Source organism: Antechinus flavipes, chromosome 1 (genome assembly GCF_016432865.1).
Source record: "Antechinus flavipes isolate AdamAnt ecotype Samford, QLD, Australia chromosome 1, AdamAnt_v2, whole genome shotgun sequence".
NCBI classification, from domain to species: domain Eukaryota; kingdom Metazoa; phylum Chordata; class Mammalia; order Dasyuromorphia; family Dasyuridae; genus Antechinus; species Antechinus flavipes.
The window spans coordinates 671,783,443-671,803,853 of NC_067398.1; the positions used below are offsets into that span (position 1 = coordinate 671,783,443).

The following is a 20,411-nucleotide window of genomic DNA, read 5'->3' on the forward strand; positions in this document are numbered from 1 at the left end:
ACAACAAAAAAAAAAAAAAAACAAGAAGAAATAAAGTAAAAATATGCTTCCATGCGTTTATCAGTTTTCTGTTTGGAGGTAGATACAATTATTATCATGGATCCTTAGGAACTGTCTGATTAGTTTCAATTCAAAGGGCAACCCAGCCACCCCAAGATGACAATTCATAATGGGAAGTGTTTTATTTATTCATTTTTATATAATTATTTTGTAGCTCCATACCACAGGCTAGCTAATGAAAATCAGAGTTTTTATCTATTTGAATAGTTTATACTGATTCAAGAGAGGGAAGGAGACAAAAGAACCCTAGTGAAGCAACATTCATTCAGGGCTCTGATTCATCTATATTTTCTATTACTAGGTGGTCTTAGTTCAAGGTACCCAACATAAGGACAGGAAGGTAGGAAGGTTTAATATGATCACACCTTTTTGGGGAAATGGCAGTGGGAAAAGGTGCTACTCTTCAAGATGCTGACAAGATATCTTAAAATCTAGCTTGGAGTCTTAAATGATTAAAAGAAACAAGGCTAATCACTGGATACATACCAAGGTGATCATAGAAGTAATACAATAAGACCAACATGGAACAGCACATCACCACAAACACCCCAATCATTATGGGAGTTACATCCACTGTCTCATCATCGTGTTTTTCTGCTCCATCATCACGCTTGTGTTTCATGGACCTCCTAAAAAACAAGAGAGTTCATACACAATCAAGTATGGTCTGATTTAAAAGGCCCTGGATTCAGAATCAGAAACCCTGGGATTCAAAAGCCAGTATGGACAACATTAAGCTGTGTAAACCTTGGGCAAATGCATCACTATATGGAGATCATTTCATCTGCAAAACTGGAGAAATAATATTCATATTATATACATAAGATTGCTGTGAGAAAAAAAATCCCTAGGAATGGTAAACTTCTAGTGTATACACTATTCAAAAGCTTCTTAACTTTAGCAGAAGAAATGCCATGAGCAGGGGGAAATTAACATGGAGGGGAAAATTTTTCATAGCTTCAGTTATGAAAACTATTACAGTTTTCCTTTCCCTGACTCAAAGAAGAAAATACTCCAGAACAGCCAATATCTACTTACTAACAGATAAACTGTCCTTCCACCATCAAGTCGGAGTCTTGAGTCATATATACCAATATGAAAGGATTCTTAACAGGAAGCTCCTTCAAAGAGATATTATGAACCTCCAAGAAGGAAGAGGAATTGGAGACTTCAGAAGTGAAATTAATCTATTAGTACTTAACTAGCGTTGTGTTAAGCACTAGTGATAGAAAGGCAAAAGTGAAATAATCCTTGCCCTCAGGAAGCTTATTTTCTAATAGGAGATACAAAATGTATAATATATGCAAAATGAATATAAGATGGCTCTGGGAGAGAAAACACTAGCAAACTGATCTGAATCTTGAAGGATAAGTCTTGAAAAGTTTTGAGTCTTGTCAGGATGATAGGGCTGTATTACACAAGAAAAAGTACAGCTGTACGATTAGAACTCATATGTAGATTCTGAGTTCTTCCTAAAGAGTTGGAATTCATGAATAAGTTGCTTGTCTTCCCAAGAATGACATAACAGAAAAAAAGAAGTTATCATAAGGGCATTAAGGGACACTAGTGGAAAGAATCTATCTATGAAGATGAATTCTTGGGCAAGACACCACAGGCCATCAAGACCATAGGATATATTTCCCCTACTGTTATTCATTGAAGGCAAAGGAAGCAGAAAGGAAAATTTAATTCAGGAAGCAAATAAGTAGTGAAGATGGTAGTATCTGAGAAGGTGATTTGTAATTCTGAATCCCAGCTTACAATATAGGTTTGACAAATTCCTGGTCAGATGACAGAATTGTAGGCATACAAAAAAAAAAAAAAAAAAAAAAAAAAAAAGCTGAAAATTATATATTTGTCCAGTGTCTCAAAAATCTAATCAGAGTTGAGTTAAAAAAGGTGAGAGAGAGAGAGAGAGAGAGAGAGAGAGAGAGAGAGAGAAAGAGTGTGTGTGTGTGTTTGTGTGAGAATGTGTATGTGCGTGCACAAGAAATGGGATAGGGCAGAGAAGATTGCTTATGTATATCTAAGTTAAGTACAATAAAGAGTAGCCACAAAGAAGCTGTGAGGGACCCAAAAATTCACAACAAAATACAAGATAAGTAGTAAGCAGTAAAACACCTATGAAACCCATGACTGGCTCTGGATGCAATATACCCTATGCAAAAGAACCAGGAAAGGGAAGTCTGTGGGAGGGAAAGTTAAAGAAGGAGAGTAGTACTGTGTGTATGTGTGTGTATATTTTTACTTTTTTCTTTTGTGAGGCAATGAGGTTAAGTGGTTTGCCCAGGGTCACACAGTTAGTAAGTTGAAAGCATTTGAGGCTGCATTTGAACTCAGATCTTCTGACATAAGGGCCAGTGCTCTCTCCACTGTGCCATCTAGCTTCCCCATTAGTACTGTATATTAAAAAGAGAGGAAAGTATGATGAAAAATATTTGGTTCAAGATAATAGATAGAAATAGAGAGATAGAAGTAATTTTTATCACTGGAGTATTAGTCACTCAGACAGAACGAATAGATAAGAAGTTTGGGAAATTGATCACAAGCCTGATACAGAGGCATGCAATAGTGATGGGGATGTCAATTATCCAGCTATCTGCCAAGTTCTTCCTGACAATAGCACAGCAACTAATAAATTCATCATTTGCTTAAGTGATAGTTTCATCCTTCAAAAAGTAGAATAAACAAAAATGAGAATTATTCTACATCTAATTCTCACTAACATGGAAAAACTAGTTGGTCAGATGGAAAAACTGGAACCTTGGAAGAGTGACCACTACAACTTAGGTTTAAGCTAAAGGATAAGAAATCTAAGCACATTATAACATGCACTCTAAATTTTTGTGAAAGCAGACTTCAAGGGATGAAGAAAGATAGGATATCACTCAGTGAGTAAAATATTTTCAGAAGAAATCAGATGTGGCATCTTGCCAACAAACTTAAAATTTAAAAGGAAATACATAGAAGCTCAAACTAACTCCAAGCAGCAGAAAATTAATATAACAAAAGTTTGGCACAGCCTTATAAGGAATAATAAAGCTTAAAATAAGCTAAGCCTAGCAATTAACAATATCAAATGTACTCAAGTTCCAAAAAAAAATCAACTACATGCATTTTTGCAGATAAGATAACAAAAGGTCACAGAGAAGGACTTACTTGCCTGGGGTTGCACAGTTAAAGCATTAAGAGTTAGGATTCAAACTTAGCTCTTCTAAGGGCTTGCCTTAATCCATTATACCACACTATTCCAGGCTTAAAAACTTTTATTAAAAATGAACATTATTATGGCACTTCACTCTCTCAAAAAGAAACATAAGCTTTAGGTTTAGTAGTTTCATTATCGTTACCTCAAGTCTACACAAACTAACTTTGGTCCCAAACTTCGAGATACTACTTCCTCATTTTACAGATGAAAAAACTAAAGTCTACAGAGGTGGAATGACTTGCTCAAGATCACACGGCAGGATCTGAGCCTAGGGCTCTTTAAGCTTCTTCCATTTAGTTTCAAGAGCAGGATTGGTATAAATCCAGGCTACTAGAAGTTGCTTATATTCAGCAAAATTTGAGCTAAGTGCAAGGCAGATTAACTTTTGGGTAAATGAAATACTCTTCTGAAGCTCCCAGTCTCCCTCTGCCATAGAGGGTTGAGAGGATATTCTGATTTCTTCAGGTTTTGCCATAGAAAACATCTATAAAAACATGGCTGTTACAACTGGCTCATGAATTCTAGGACCAGTAAGAGCTGGGGCTCCCCAGGAACAGGTCGTAGGCATATTCAGAATACTCACTTCTTCACATCCTGGCTTCCTGCCCAGTAGCCTCCAACTGCAACTGTCCCCACAGCCATGATGAAGATGATGACCATGTTGTAATCGAGGACAGGCTCCTTAGGGGCGTACATTGCCACTCTCACTGAATGACCAAAAGTCTGTCTCAGAGAAGACATTAGAGTTCAATGTCAATGTGAACTTTTCCCTCATGTCCTAAATGAACTTATGCTTCAGTTTACTAACCTGCTTGCAAAGGAAGCACTAAAGTACCTTGTTTTCAACAGTAATTAATTTTTTTTCAAGTTTTATTTAGAATAAATTATTAGAATATTCCTTTATTTTTAAAAATTTGAATTCCAAATTCCCTCCCCACCCCTCACACACTGAGAAAGCAAGCAAAATGAAATCAATTATACATGGGAAATTATGCAAAATATATTTCCATACTGTAAGAAAAAAAAAGAAAAAGGAAGTAAGAAAATTATACTTCAATTTGCAGCTAAGGTTCATTAATTCTCCTTCCAGAGATAGACAGAATTTTTCATCATAATTCCTTTGGAATTGTCATAGATCACTATTTTGACCATTATAGCCAAGTCTTCCATAATTCATCATTACAAGAGTGCTGTTACTGCCATAATAATCTCAAAAGGCAGTGAAATCTTGAAGATTAAACTACTACCTTTTTTCTTTTGGATTAGGGAACTCAAAAAATATGACCTATATATTTCTGGTTATAGAGAGAACTGCTTCTACCTGAAAGGCCTCCAGATTATTTCTCAGAATGGCAGAAATCTTTCCAGCTCCTGAAACAAATTCTTAAGTTATAGATGAGAGCAAGGACTTATTGAGGAACTTAGATTTCACTGTTGCTTTGATTCTCTTCTCTAAACAGCTGCATTTCAGAATAGAAAATAATGTGGAGTAGAACACTGAGGTAGTCTTGGGTGGCCGCAATGTCTGTGTCTAGCATTTCAATAGCTTTGCTGCAGCAATGATGTCAGTATATGCCTCTGAGTAAACCTTTTACTTTTAACACATTAGGAGCCAATCAGCTGGACTGAAAGCAAAGAGAAACTGTTGCTTTGCATGACTTATTTTCTGAGGACACTCACATCCCTATTTTGAACACTTCTGTACTTCTCTAGATAGAGAATTTCAAGCTACCTTGGATAGAAACATCAGGATCCTGATGCCGAGTGCCTACCTTGCAAATGTCAAGCATGTCTCTATAGCTGAGGAGGGCCACAGGAATACCAATCTCATCATACTGAGTCTTGTTGCCTCCTGGAGGGACCTGGGTACCAAAAAAACAACAACAAAAAAACACACAGAGAAATTACTCTGGCCATCTCTTCCCCAACCATACCAACTGTCTTGGAAAAAATTTTGCCAAGGGACCCAAATGCTGATTAGTACCTGCCTTTCCCAGATCACTCCTCCAGGGAGCTTAGGCTACTATGCTTCACTTCACTCCTGGCTCTGGACGGCCTCATCAACTCTCCTGTGTACACCCTTTCCTTTCTCTATTAAGCATTGCCCACCCCATTCTCTTTTCCAGGTCTAGAAACACATACCATGAACAAAGCAACTGAACCACTGATCCTGAAAAGAGGAAAAGGGACAATAACCTCTCCTTGGCCAGTATTCCTCTCTCTCTGTGTTGTCCTCCCTTTTATATATAAGGTTCTAGAACTCAGGGATGATCTTTTCCTTGGATTTTTAAGCCCAATGCTTGGTACATAGTAAAAATTTTTTAATACAAGTTTTTCCATCCATTCATAAAACTGAATTTTTTTGTTTTGTGCACAAATATCAAAAATGTTAAGCAGCACTGATCAGGGAACTGATACAGACATTAAGGAACCCAGAGTTGTGTAGTTCAGACAGAAGAAAGCAGGCTGCCCTGCAATCAGCCATACATGTTCTCCCTTTATTTGCTCAGAGCAGTTTCTGCCCTAGATAATTACAGTATCCAACACAAATATACCCAAGCATCTTCCTGGCAACAATTCCCTCTCTAAGGTGTGATGGAGACCATGATGCTCCTTAAGAAAGTTGTGAAGAATGGTTGGTTCAATCATCTGCTACCCCTGTCTATCCCAGGACCCTTCCCAAAGGATCTTTTTCTTAGCTCATTCACTGGGTCAACCCTCAATGAGGCTGATAATGATGCAAAAGATTCAGTCCCTTCCCTTCTACATTGAAGTAGGCTCTTCTGAAGGGACACTCAAAGCCTAAAAGTTTTCCAACAGCCAAAGTTAATGGTGGAACTTCAGATGCTATGAAAAGCAATGATAGAAACACTTCTGGCCAAAGTAAGTCTACTCATTATCAGCATGTGACAGATTACCCATTCCACCAGTTTAAGAAGAATCCTTATTCTTTAAGGATATTTCTGTGATAGTAGTTAACCCACCTCAGTGAAAGAAAACTGCCAATTCGTCATTCTAAATCAGGGATCCTTAACCTTTTTTTGCATCACCAACCTCTTGCAGTCTGGTGAAACTTAAGGTCACTTTTTCAGAATTATGTTCTTAACACATAAAATAAAACACATGGGAATACACAAAGGAACCAAATTATATCAAAAATTATGCAATTTATTTTTCCCTTTCAAATTCCTCCTAAAATCTATCCATAAACCCCATGAAGTCCAGTTTAGGAATCTTTGCTCTAAGCAGATTTATCTGACTCAAGAATAAAAAGTTTAATCAAATGAAAATAGAATTGTAACACAATTCAAAATTCACAATTCAAAAATTGTGAAAAACTAAGAAATGAATAACTTCAGAGAAAAAGCTTTTCCCCCTATATCAACAGTTTAAGTAAATGACAACAATTTTTTTAAAAGCATTTTAGCATTATATTAGTAAGGAAATTTTTCATACCAGTTTTTCTTTGCTAACTACTAGCAGCCCTCGTGCCCCATTCATCTGGGCCAGTTTCACTTTCTCATAGAAGGTGCAGTTTCCACGCAACACCATAGGGATTCGGTTGTTAAATCCCCCATGGGGAACATCAGATTGAGAACACAAGACAGATGATGTTTGATTTTGAAGCTGTAACAAAGACTGAAAAGAAAAGAGATGTTAATGAGTCTGTTTCTGTAACATAGCCAAAAACACAAAATAAAATTTTGTACTAGGAAATGGCTGACTGTAGTTTCCTGAAATAAATAAATTCCCTTATACCTTTTTCTCATTAAGGGAAAAGGAATTCTCTAAAAGAGGGGACAGAGATTGCAGTATAATGATCTAGATCTACTTATGTTTAGCACTGTGCTTTGTATATGACACTTAAAAGTTTGCTCAATGAATTAAAGAATCACTTTAGCTTCATTCCCAGTTTAAAATTATTTCTATAAGCTTCTGTCTCTATCTGGAGATTCAACTCAACAAACATATATTAAGTATCCACTGTGAGCAAGGTTCCTGGGCTAGAAACCTGCAATCTGAAAATGAAAAATGATATAATCCTTGCCTTTAAGGAGCTTAACATCTAGTAGGGAGACAGAAATACAAGCTAGAATATGGTAAGTGCTGTATTGCATAAGAGATTCAAAGAGAGAGGGGTATTATTTCTAGATAGAGGGTGGGATAAGCAGGGAAGCTCCACGGAGGAAATATTACAGAGACCTGGTCTTGAAGGAAAAGAAGAATATCATCAGATGGAAATTGGCAAAAGTTGAAGACAGAATTGGAAGAATAAGCCATTCAAAGCATGGAAGATATAAAGACAGAACACTGTTAATGAACAGTAAGCAAACTACTTTGGCTTAAATATAAAATGCATGAAAGAAACTACCAAGACTAGGAATGGAGGGACTGGAACAGCATATCTTTTTTTTACATTTCACTCAGTAAGCAATGGAGAGTCATTGATGATATATAGTCAACAGTGTAAAGGAGAGTTCAAAAAGGGGAAACAGCAAGCAGGGAAGCTGGTGAGGGAACTTGTTGTGGCATTGCAAATGAGAAATAATGAGAGCATAAATTAAAATAACTGTAGAAGGAGTAAAAAGGAGATGGATGCAAAAGATATCACAGCAGGAAAATGTTCTGGATTTGACAATTAATTGGAGAAGGGGATGCAAGAACTGCCTCATTCCACTGAAACCTATATTGTGCCTCTGATTCTATTTCAGTGTCTACCACCTCCTGGGATAATGAATACAGTATTTACTACCTACTGTGTTAAGAAGGATTTATTTTTATTCAGCATAAACTTTTATTTCTTTCAAACTTCAAACAGATAATCTTTAGTTTGCGGGAGAAGGGAAGCAGAAGCAAAGAGGGAATAACAGAGACTAAAAAAGAAATGTCAAGCTGTAAAAGCATCTTGTCAAACAACCTCATTTTACAAGAGAGTAACTTGAGACCTCCAAAAGGGAAATCATATCACAGTGGGCTTGGAGTACAGCCACAGCCAAAGTTGGGCTCCCAACTATGAACTATGAATACATACCACTCCAAGCTCCTTCAAAAGCTGTTAAGAGCACACTAATGGTCTCTAGGAAGTGAGTCACAAGTTACCCACTGTATAGAATATCACTCCCAAATTATCAACCCCAAGTAAAAACATCCATAGGACTCCCATTCAACTTGTCTGGTTTGGCTAAAATGAAGAATGCATTAAAGCAGGGTGAGAATAGGAATGAGAGAATAAAACTAGGCCAGAAATATGTTAAGAGTTTATGTTTTACTACTAGTAGGCAAAAGATAGTCACTGAAGGCTTAAGTAAGGAAGTAATGGGATTATTTGTAGCCCTTTACAATGTCATCTCCCAATTTAGTTTTCTCATTATCTATTTATAATAGTTTCCTAACTCACCTCCCTATCTTCTTCTCCATTCTTTCCACCTTCTGAAATATTAAGCATGATATTAAAAAAGTGAAGGGCCTTGGAATTGAAAAAAATTTCTAAATACAATTTCTGGCTTTGTCACTAAATGGCCAAGTTAGACACACTGGGAGACCAACTGTATCCCCTCTATCACGTTAATAGTCTTCTAACTACTCTTAAAACACAACTATTAAGCAGACTTAGTGGGGGTGCAAGATGACTGGGACACAATTACAGTAGCCTGGATCCTCTTTTAACTTCTATCCAACCCCTCCAACCCCATCCTTCCTGCACATTTCCAACCATTGAATGACAGAGTTCAAATGAGATGACACACAAAACAAATAGCATGAACAAATAGCATGTGGTGATTATGAGCCTGTGCCAGAATGGCAATATTAGAGAAAAGTGGTAGCTTCTAAAAGATGCTGCAAAGGTAAAATGAACAGGCAACAGATTGGAAATGGGGGGAAGGTGAGGAGAAGAGATATAGTAAGAGGATAATTGTTTCCTCAGTAGTAATAGGGAAGTTTGAAAGAGGAGGGTTTGTGGGAAAAGATAATGAGCTTAGTTTTGGACATGTTACGTTTAAGATGTCTCCAGGACTTCTAGTTTGAGATGTTCATTAAGTAGTTGAAGATGTGAGACTGAAAGTCAGCAGAAAGGTTAAGTATGGATAGGTATACTTGGAAATCATTAGCATAGAGATTATAACTAGTTTCACCAAAGTGAAACAGATTATCTAAATTCTTAAATTGTGAAATTTCTTACTATTGAAAATAGTAGAAATTGAAAGAGTACTTGTTATGGTTGTCAGAGAAGATTCATTCTTCACACAGGAAGTGGATCCTAGGGGCAGCTAGGTGGCACAGTGGATAGAGCATTAGCCCTGAAGTCAGGAGGACCTGAGTTCAAATCTGACCTCAGACACTCAAAATTTCCTAGCTATGTGACCCTGGGCAAGTCACTTAACCCCATTTGCCTCAGCCAAAAAAGGGAAAAAAAAAAAAAAGGTAAAAGAAGGAAGTGGATCCTTCATGTCTTTCCAATTCTATGATTACAATTCTGACTAAGACATATTATAATTTCAGATTAAGAACCACTGGATCCCTTACCAAAAATACTTTATACTTTTCAAAAACTTTTCAGTCATATATCTCTGGGCTTCAGTTTCTTAATTTGTCAAATGAGACACACTGGGAGACCAACTGTATCCCCTCTATCACGTTAATAGTCTTCTAACTACTCTTAAAACACAACTATTAAGCAGACTTAGTGGGGGTGCAAGATGACTGGGACACAATTACAGTAGCCTGGATCCTCTTTTAACTTCTATCCAACCCCTCCAACCCCATCCTTCCTGCACATTTCCAACCATTGAATGACAGAGTTCAAATGAGATGACACACAAAACAAATAGCATGAACAAATAGCATGTGGTGATTATGAGCCTGTGCCAGAATGGCAATATTAGAGAAAAGTGGTAGCTTCTAAAAGATGCTGCAAAGGTAAAATGAACAGGCAACAGATTGGAAATGGGGGGAAGGTGAGGAGAAGAGATATAGTAAGAGGATAATTGTTTCCTCAGTAGTAATAGGGAAGTTTGAAAGAGGAGGGTTTGTGGGAAAAGATAATGAGCTTAGTTTTGGACATGTTACGTTTAAGATGTCTCCAGGACTTCTAGTTTGAGATGTTCATTAAGTAGTTGAAGATGTGAGACTGAAAGTCAGCAGAAAGGTTAAGTATGGATAGGTATACTTGGAAATCATTAGCATAGAGATTATAACTAGTTTCACCAAAGTGAAACAGATTATCTAAATTCTTAAATTGTGAAATTTCTTACTATTGAAAATAGTAGAAATTGAAAGAGTACTTGTTATGGTTGTCAGAGAAGATTCATTCTTCACACAGGAAGTGGATCCTAGGGGCAGCTAGGTGGCACAGTGGATAGAGCACTAGCCCTGAAGTCAGGAGGACCTGAGTTCAAATCTGACCTCAGACACTCAAAATTTCCTAGCTATGTGACCCTGGGCAAGTCACTTAACCCCATTTGCCTCAGCCAAAAAAGGGAAAAAAAAAAAAAAGGTAAAAGAAGGAAGTGGATCCTTCATGTCTTTCCAATTCTATGATTACAATTCTGACTAAGACATATTATAATTTCAGATTAAGAACCACTGGATCCCTTACCAAAAATACTTTATACTTTTCAAAAACTTTTCAGTCATATATCTCTGGGCTTCAGTTTCTTAATTTGTCAAATGAGGGGACTGGACAAGATCAACTTCAGGGTCCATTTAAAAACAAAATAATATAATTTACATCCGGATCTCCTAACTAGTTTTATCCTCTTGACTTTCCTTTAATGAAGCAGAACTTTAAAAATCGCTACTGTTGGAGTTCTGTGAGTAACTTTTGGTGTCACCGGAAAGAATTCAGGATTCAAGCCATCACCAAATCAAGTAAAGGCATTTACTGAGATTTACACAATCACAACCAGTGAGCTCTCCTCAAGGCGGGGAGTAGCCTAACAAAGCAAGACAAGGATTTTAACAGAAATGGTGCTCACTATATCACAAGATATGTCAATTTGGGGGTTATAGGAGGGGTATGCTTAACATAGGGAAGTCCTAAAGCATTGATGGAATTGCGCATTTGGTAAACCAGAATGCATACAGAAAAGCCCACTTGGGGGGGGAGGCGAGTATTAATGTATGGTAACATTATCATAATGAGTTTCCCCAAAGGAAAGCAATGTAGGATAGATCATAGGTGCCACACTGGGGCAGGTCCCTTCTGTGGTCTGCGCTCCAACAGCCAGCTCAGCATCTTCCTGGTTCTACTTCCTTACTGGCTGGTGGTATGTCTAGTACGGTATGGCTGGTATGGTCACAGCGCATGCTGACCTGCTTGCTGTGACAGTACTTTCTATGGGGCTTGGTTGAGACAATGATTCCATCTCTGTGAGGCTGGAAGGGCTGTTTCTAACATAAGTAGAAGTCAGACCTAAGTGGCATAGAGAAATTCTTACGACCACTAAAAAAAACATTGAAGGTCTCATGAGGACCATCCAGGAGTGAGGACCACCTATGGCACAAATGAGTATTTCATGCCCAAAGAAGGAACTTACTGCTTTGCCAAGGCCAGGTGGCAAGTGGGCCCACTGGGAATTATACAGGATACAATAGTCTTTTTCTTTGCCAATTCCTGGTTCAGCAATCACATGGACCATTCCATACTCACAGGTCACCTGAAAACATAAAAGACAATTTTAAGAGAACAAAGATATAAGAGCACTCAGGCAATGAATTTCCAAATTACTCATGGTCAACACAAATAGAAACCATTTCCTGTCCATACAGTCTATTTAAGTCAAACTGCGCCACCTGCTATTCCCTGTCCAAGATAGCCTACTTGCTCCTTACCTTTGCATAGATTGTCAGTCATGCCTGCAATGCTTTCCTCTACTTATCTCTGTTTCTTGGAATTCCCAGAAACATTTAAGATGAGTGCCACTTTCTTTTTTTTCTTTTAAAATTCTTTTTTTTCTTTCTTTCTTTTTTTATTATAGCTTTTAATTTTCAAGTTATATGCATGGATAATTTTACAGGACTGACAACTGCCAAACCTTTTGTTCCAATTTTTCCCCTCCTTCACCCCATCCCCTCCTCCCAATGGTAGGTTGACCAAAACATGTTAAATATGTTAAAGTATAAATTAGATACAATATAAGTATACATGTCCAAACAGTTATTTTGCTGTACAAAAAGAATCAGACTTTGAAATAGTGTACTATTAGCCTGTGAAGGAAATCAAAAATGCAGGTGGACAAAAATAGAGCGATTGGGAATTCTATGTAGCGGTTCATAGTCATCTCCCAGAGTTCTTTCGCTGGGCTTAGCTGGTTCAGTTCATTACTGCTCTGTTGGAACTGATTTGGTTCATCTCATTGTTGAAGAGGGCCAGGTCCATCAGCATTGATCATCATATAATATTGTTGTTGAAGGATCCTGCTCATTTCACTCAGCATCAGCTCATGTTAAGTCTCTCCAGGCCTTTCTGAAATCATCTTGAGTGCCACTTTCTACAGAAGACTTTTTGTTGCTCTCTGTCTGCCCCCTCCCCAAATACATGTACACACACCCACCCTCACACTTCTTCCTATTTGTGTTTGTATAAATGTTGCCTTCATCCAAAAGAATCTAAGTTTCACAATGCCTGGCCTCTTTTGAGGAGGTAGCGATTTGTGCCTATACTCCAGAATTGAAATATCTCAAAGTAGAAGCTCCTTGCAACTTATTAAAATCTTATCTGTAACTTATGGTTTGAAAAGAGTTGCCTGGAGCACTTAGTACTTTATAGCGTCTAAGTAAAATAAGCTGCCCAAGTTTCCACAGCAAACATGTATCAAAAGCAGGACTAAAATCCAAGTCTTGTTAACTCAAAAATCTGTCCTCTGTCCACCAGGCCACACTGTTTATGACCTAATACATAGAATAAGAACTTAATAAATACTTGAATTGAATTCAAATGTTTTAAAACAAGAATGATTTTTATTAAGATCGGCACTACTCTTCAGATATCAACAATATGACTCAACAAAAATTTATGTGGAAGACTGATACCAAAAAAACTGTAAAAGATAAGTTGGGAGGGGGGAGAGGGCAGAATGATACACTGGAAAATGTACTAATTGTCAATGGAGTCAAGAAGACCTGAGATCAAATATTGCTTCTATCATGTTGCGTGTAATCTAGAGCAAGTCAGAATCTTGAGGGGCCTTATTTTCCTAACTTGGAAAATGTGGGGATTCCCTTCCAACTTTATATCTATGGTTCTAAGGTACTACTCTATATATGATGGTACCAAAGTAAATACAGATAAGGAATGCTGGTTAGGAGACAACAATCCATGCTCTTCTAAGCAAGACGAAGAGATGGGAGAATCAAGAGTAAAGGAAGGTAACACAAGGCATTAAGGAAACGAAAACTAAAAGGTAATACATAAAGAAAAAATAGCATGATCAAAAGAGATGACAGCACTCAGGACAAATGTGGGCTCATGTAGGCTCTTAAGACCTACTCAACTTCAAGAAAGTGCAAATGGAGCTTTCCCTATTGAAATGTTCTTTTGACTTTCATGATGCTCAAAGCTTCTTTCTTCTAATCACTGCTAGACAGTTTATGCTATCACTGGCTTTCCCCCTTCACTTTTAACTGTGGGTATTTCCCACTTTAAGTAAGACACACTGAAATTGGGTTATATTTATTTTGTTTTTAAAATTAAGTTGCTAATGTGCTTCAAGGAGCATACAAGGAAGAAAGCCAGGCATGGCAACAATAGCCATAAGGAAGCGTTAGCAGTTTGCACAAACAAATATGTGACTCATATGACATTCTCTGAGAAGAACAGTTTATGAAGGAAACATTAGCCACTTCTTTCCCTTTAAATAGAAACCAATTTTCTGACAAGATGGTTTTAAATTTTATTCTAAATGTATTTTATTTTTCAATTGTCAAGTATTTTTTTCCTACTTCCTCTTTTCTTCTAGGGAACAAATATGCATAGTCAAAACAAAATCAATTCCCATGTTAGCCAGGTACAAACATGTGTCTCATTTTTATTTTAATCTATCACACTTCTCTCTTTCATAAGGTAGGTAGCATTCTTGCATCATGATCTGAAAAATATGCATTTACTATTTCTGACTTTCTGCATTTGATTTTGAAGTTTTTATGCCCTAATAACATGGTCAATTTTTGTATAGATTTCATGTACTGCTAAAAACAAACAAACAAACAAACAAAAAAGGAAATATATTCCTTTCTGTCTTCATTCAATTTTCTCCAAAGGTCTATCATACCTAACTTTTTTAGAATTCTATTTTAGGTAGCATTCTTTATCACTGGTCCTCAGGAATTATTTTGTTAACCAGTCAAGTCTTTCAAAATTGTTTCTCTGAAATGAAGTCTCACTTCACAAAACTATTAAGTGGCTGACCTGGGACTTGAAACAGGCCTTTAGACTCCATGTCTAGTTCCTTTTCCACTGTACCATGCTGCCTCTAATGAAGAAAAGATCTATCCATGATGGGTTATTAAAGGAAACTTAGGTGCCTCTGGCTACTTTAACTCTTAACTTTTGAGGCTGACATTTTGCTTCATGAATTCAAGGCACTACACTATATGCTGGGAATACAAAGATGAAAAACTAAAAGTCTTTGCCTACAAGAGTTTTGCAAATATTGTAAAAAATTGTAAAGAGATTCGGTGAAGGATCACTTCCATCTGAGAACAGGGAAATTTCATAGAGGAAGTACATCTGAAGGAAACATTTTGAAGAGAAGGATTTTAATGTGCAGTACAGGGATATTTTGAGCAATCTATTCCATTCAGAGGAAAGAGAGAGGAGGGAACAGTTTGAAATTTGCAAATAGAAAATAGTATAATAGGGCTGAAAGATTAAGTGCTTAGAGTGTAAATGTTGGGAGGGGAGTTGAAATTCTTGTATGAAAGACAACCATGCACTCCTCAACGGATTTTGTTATACCCCTGGGCTAAATTCCTGGTATGGTAAAGATATGTGGCTGACCATTTTTATGATCTTTGCATATTAGATGTGAAAAAAGGGGTAACCAGTTGAATTACAGCTAATCATAAAATATCTAGCATTTCCATAGCACTTACTATGTGTCAGGGATTGTGCTAAGCACTTTACAAATATTATATCACTTGATCCTATAACAGGTTATACCCCATTTTAAAAATGGAAATTGAAATACTGAAAGATTAAGTGACTGGGGCCAGACTTAAACTTGGGTCTTCCTGGCTCCAAGCTAGCACTCTCTCTACCATACTATCCAGCTGCTAGCAAAGAAAGCTACTCCAGATGATTATATTGGTATTGGGAAAGGTGCCTCCAATACCTTGCACTACTCCCTAGTGTGCAAACTCCCATCCTCGATACAGAAAAACTACCTGTAATTTAACAGTTACCTAAGATAAAGAAGTAAAATAACTTGTCAAGGATTGCACAACTGGAAAATTCTGAGTCAAGTCTTGAAATTAGATCTTCCTGACTCCTGAAGTCAGCTTTTTATTCACTTTATTATGTCTCTCCAGATAACAGTTTTAAAAAAAATTAACAAAAATGAGTAGAACTGAAAAAAGATTATTTGACAGAGTTAGCATTCCTCCTAAATAAAAAGCCCCAGACACTGGAGTCAGGAGACCTATGCAGATAATTGCAGACTTAAACAGATCAATCCCTTTTCTGAAACTCAATTTCCTCATCTGTAAAACAGAAAGTTGGTCAAAATAACGTGTTGTTTTTCAGTTGCTTTGGTCCCTACCAATTCTCCATGACCCCACTTGGATTTTTCTTGGCAAAGATATTAGAATGGTTTGCCATTTCTTCCTCTAGCTTTTTTTACAGACAAGGACACTGAGGCAAACAGGGATAAGTGACTTGTACAAGGTTACACACCTAGTAAATGTCTGAAGTCAGATTGGAATTTAGGAAGATGAGTCTTCCTGATGGCAGATTTGGTGCTCTATCCACTGTGCTACCTTGTTTTAATTTCTTTAGGTTATATTTAGCTTTCACATTCTATACTCTGCAGTCTATGGGCCTCTCCAGCTCTTTTCTACTATATGATCACTTAAAAAATCAGTAGTGATTTTAGAACAGTATGAATTGAGTGGCAAATTTAGAAACCAGATTATAAGGAATTAAAGATAAACTGGAAAGGACTTGAGAGGTCATCTATTTCAACTTTGTTCTTTTAAAGAGGAGTCCTAGAAACTAGTCCCAGATGAATGAGTTGTCCAAGATCATACAGTAGTCATACTAAGTGTCCAAGTCAATGAAATTCTTTCATTACAGATATGACATATATCCCACTACTACTCTTTTTTCCAAAGGAGATAATACCAAGAAAATGGCAGCAGCAAAACATGAACTATTTAATTAGTTTAACTATGAAAAATAAGATAAGAAAGGTACAATAACAAAGTTAGTAGCTAAAGGGAAAAAGGGTTTGTCAATGGAGAATTAAGAATTTTTGAAGGAAAAAGGAAAGAAGCCAGTGATTAATAGCTGTAAACAGTTATGAGAGTTACTCTTAAGTAGAGGATGAGACATAGATTGGGGCAGGAAGAGAATTGGAACCTGAATATAGATAATGATGAGTGCTTCTGAGAAGAGAAAAATCTCTGAATCTACAAGAAAGGATAGTTTACAAAGGCAAATACTTAAATTCAACTGCTCCTTGTCACTGGCTGATGAAACTCAGATTTAACAATACTGCCCTAGTCTTTCTCTTGGGCACTAATCCCAGAATTTCTAAGTGTTTCCTAATCAGCATATCCCAAACAGAACTCATCTTTCCCCTCAAATCTACCCCTTTCTAAAATTCCTATTTCTAGAGAAAGTATCATCCTCCTTCTAGAAATCCAAAGTTACAACCTTAAAATGTTATCCACTACTCATTCTCATTCACCACCATGCATTCAATCAATTGTCAAACATTATTATCTCTACGAGACTTTTTTTCCATTGACAAAATCATTACTCTAGTTTGGGTCACCATTTCTCACCTAGCCTATTGTAATAGGCTAGTAACTGGTCTGTCAGCCTTAAGATTTTCTCAATCCAATCCACCACTGGCCTGTCACTCTCCTACTCCATAAACTCCAACCATCTCTAGACTATATAATATTCTTCTGTTAAGCATTTTAAAGTACTTCACAAGCTGGCCTCAATTAGCCTTCATAGTTTTAAGACTCCCCAACAGGATCACTATGATCCAGCTAGACCTTCTAGTAAGGTCTTTGCACTCTTTGATCCAGCAGTGTCTCTGCTAGATCTATATCCCAAACAGATCATAAAAAAGGGAAGGGGATCCACATGTGCAAAAATGTTTATAGCAGTCCTTTGTGTAGTAGCAGAGTTGGAGATTGAGTGGATGCCCAACAGCTGGAGAATGGTTGAACAGGTTGTGGTATGTGAATGTAATGGAATATTATTGTTCTACAAGAAATGATGATCAGGCTGATTTCATAGAGGTTTGAGGAGACTTTCGTGGACTGATACTGAGTGAAGTGAGTAAAAACTAGAACACTGTACACAGTATTGTGTTATGATCAACTTTGATGGACTTGGATTTTTTAACAATGGAGTGGTTCAGGCCAGTTCTGGTGGACTTGTAGAGACTAAGTGGATCACAACATAGTGTTTTTGCCTTTTTTTGTTATTGTTTGCTTCCTTATGTTTTTCCTTTTCATTTTTTCCCCTTGTGACCTGGCTTTTCTTTTTCAGCGTGATGTGGAAATGAGTTTAGGGAAAAAATAAAGGTCTAGTCTTCTTACATTTCATGTCTGTGCTTTTGTACAGCTTAACCTCCGTGTTTGGAATATACTACCTTACTCAGCTTTACCTCCTTCCCCAGCTGAGTCTTCCTAAAATTATCTTGCATCTATTTTCTAATATACCCACATATCTTCACCTTCTCTAACTGGATTGCAAACTTCCCGAGGACAGCAACTTCTGATTTTGTCTTTCTATCCCCAATACCTATCACAATAGTAAGTGCTTAATAAATTTGAATGATAGGAAGAGGTTGATGAGTGTAGAACAAGTATAGAAAACTAAAAAGAATTTGCTGTCTTAAGAATTTCTGAGACTAAGGTGACTTGATTACTCTCATACAACTAGTTTATATTTGAGGAAGCCCTGGAGCCCAGGTTTTTCATATTCTAAGATTAGCCCTCTATCCATTTAAGCTACACTTCTTCTAATTAATCACAATTGTATTAGGTATTATTAAACATAGTTATAATTATGTACCCAGTTTTTAGGTTTGGGGATAAAGTCAGATATAAGAGGTATGGTCAGAAGGATGACTTGTCTGTGGACCAAAGAGGTGACTTCCTTTAGCAAACTGCTCTTCATTAATCAATTTAGCATTATTCACATTACTCTTTCCTTTCTTACCAAAAAACATAACAAAAATCTACTTGCTACCCCTTCCTATTTCATTTCCCTACAAGTACACCAATCTGCTATGCTCATTCCTCAAACTTTTGCTCATACCTTTGTCTTCATCTTCAGTAAATCTCCAAACCTTCAAGAATGAGTTAAAGACCTAATTCTTACCCTATATGCATTTATTATTCCAACTAAAATGGAATAGCCCAATTCATATGAATATCAATTTGTTCCATGAAATCATGTACTATAGGAAATACCAGATTTACAAACATCTGCTTATGCACAATCTAAAGCTAAGAACAAGCTGCAGAAGTAGTCCTCAATGATAGCAATTATCCTTTGCTTCCCAGTTTAAAACATTGAAGTAACTAGAACCATTTCCTTTTATGCAAACATAATGTCAACACAGTCACATAGTAAGAGTCAAAAAACCAAGCTTGAAGTCTCAGATCTAGCATTTTCTAGCTTTAGGTACAGTCACTGAATTTCAATTTCCCATCTGTAACTCTACAAGGATCTGTGATTTCACAGAGATTTCCTCCCCTTGTGCCAACTGCAATCCTCCACATTCCGACACTCATCCAAGTCCTGTCATAAATTCAATACAAGGAATCCATTCAATGAGCCTTTAGGATCTCCTCAAATTCTCTTCACAATAAACATGAGAATTTCCTTAGGTTCTCTTTATATTATCTGGATACAAAGGGAGAACCAGATTATTAATTGGTTCTACCTTGATCTCAAAGTGACTAGCTCATTTTACCAATTTTTAAAATTTTGCATTTTAATTGATATCTTTTGTTTTCATGTCACCTTCATTTCCAAATATATTCCTCCACTACCAATAGAGAAATTTCTCATAACAAAAAATAGGAGGGAGGGGAGAGGGCACGGACTGAATCTGATCATCTAACATTCCATACATCAATCTTTACAAAGAAGAGGAGATACATAGATAGATAGATAGATAGATACATATATACATACATACACACACACACACACACATATATATGCTTATTTAGGACAAATTTGCTCATTGAAACAACACAGCATTCAACAGTAGACTTGGTTTTCCCATTTTGTTTTTTTCCTCTTTTCTATTTACATTGTTGTGATCATTGTTATACAGTTCTCAGAAAATTTTACTCCACTTTAAATATTGCTATCATTCTCAGCGTCATCTCCCCCAACAAAATGTTAATGCTTCCTTAGTAACAGAAAAATAGCTGAGCAGAAAGAATCAACCTGTCATAATGGACAGCATTTTGACAGCATTCTACAACTGCAGACCACTATATCTCTACCGAGGTGAAATCCATCCGGTTTTCTCAACAAGGTTAGTTATTATTAATTTTAGTTCTCAGATTTAGCATTGCTTTCCTTTTATATTGTATTATCATATATACTTTTTGTTTTCTGCTTACTATGCTCTGCATAGTAAGTTAATATAAGTCTTCCCAAGACTCAGAATTCTTTGTTATTACTCTGTCCCCCCTACAGCGGCTATTAATACTTTACCAATATATGGAACATTTTTTCTTCCCTCTAGAGTAACTTTATTTATAAGAAATATGCCTAGCTAGGGGATGATGTCTGAACCAAAGGATTTGAACATCTTAGTGGCTTTTTTCCCCATAGTACTAAATCTGTTTTCTTGATGAGAAAAAATAATTCATAGATCCAGCAGAGGTAGTGTTACTCAGTTACTATTTTAATTTTAAAAATCAATCGGCCAATCTGATG

At 36.8% G+C, this 20,411-nt stretch overlaps 1 protein-coding gene across 7 annotated transcripts in view; it reads right to left on the minus strand.

Annotated features, from left to right (window-relative positions):
* The window catches only part of SPPL2B (signal peptide peptidase like 2B), a 47,024-nt gene that overhangs the window by 22,917 nt on the left and 3,696 nt on the right, over positions 1–20,411 (minus strand). For all 7 annotated transcript variants that reach the window (XM_051972230.1, XM_051972228.1, XM_051972229.1 and 4 more), the window contains exons 2-6: positions 11,806–11,925; positions 6,725–6,907; positions 5,041–5,130; positions 3,852–3,991; positions 547–689 (exon numbers count right to left, since the gene is read on the minus strand). In XM_051972230.1, coding sequence (XP_051828190.1) covers positions 547–689; positions 3,852–3,991; positions 5,041–5,130; positions 6,725–6,907; positions 11,806–11,925 — 676 coding nt within the window. The remainder of the gene's footprint in view (positions 1–546; positions 690–3,851; positions 3,992–5,040; positions 5,131–6,724; positions 6,908–11,805; positions 11,926–20,411) is intronic.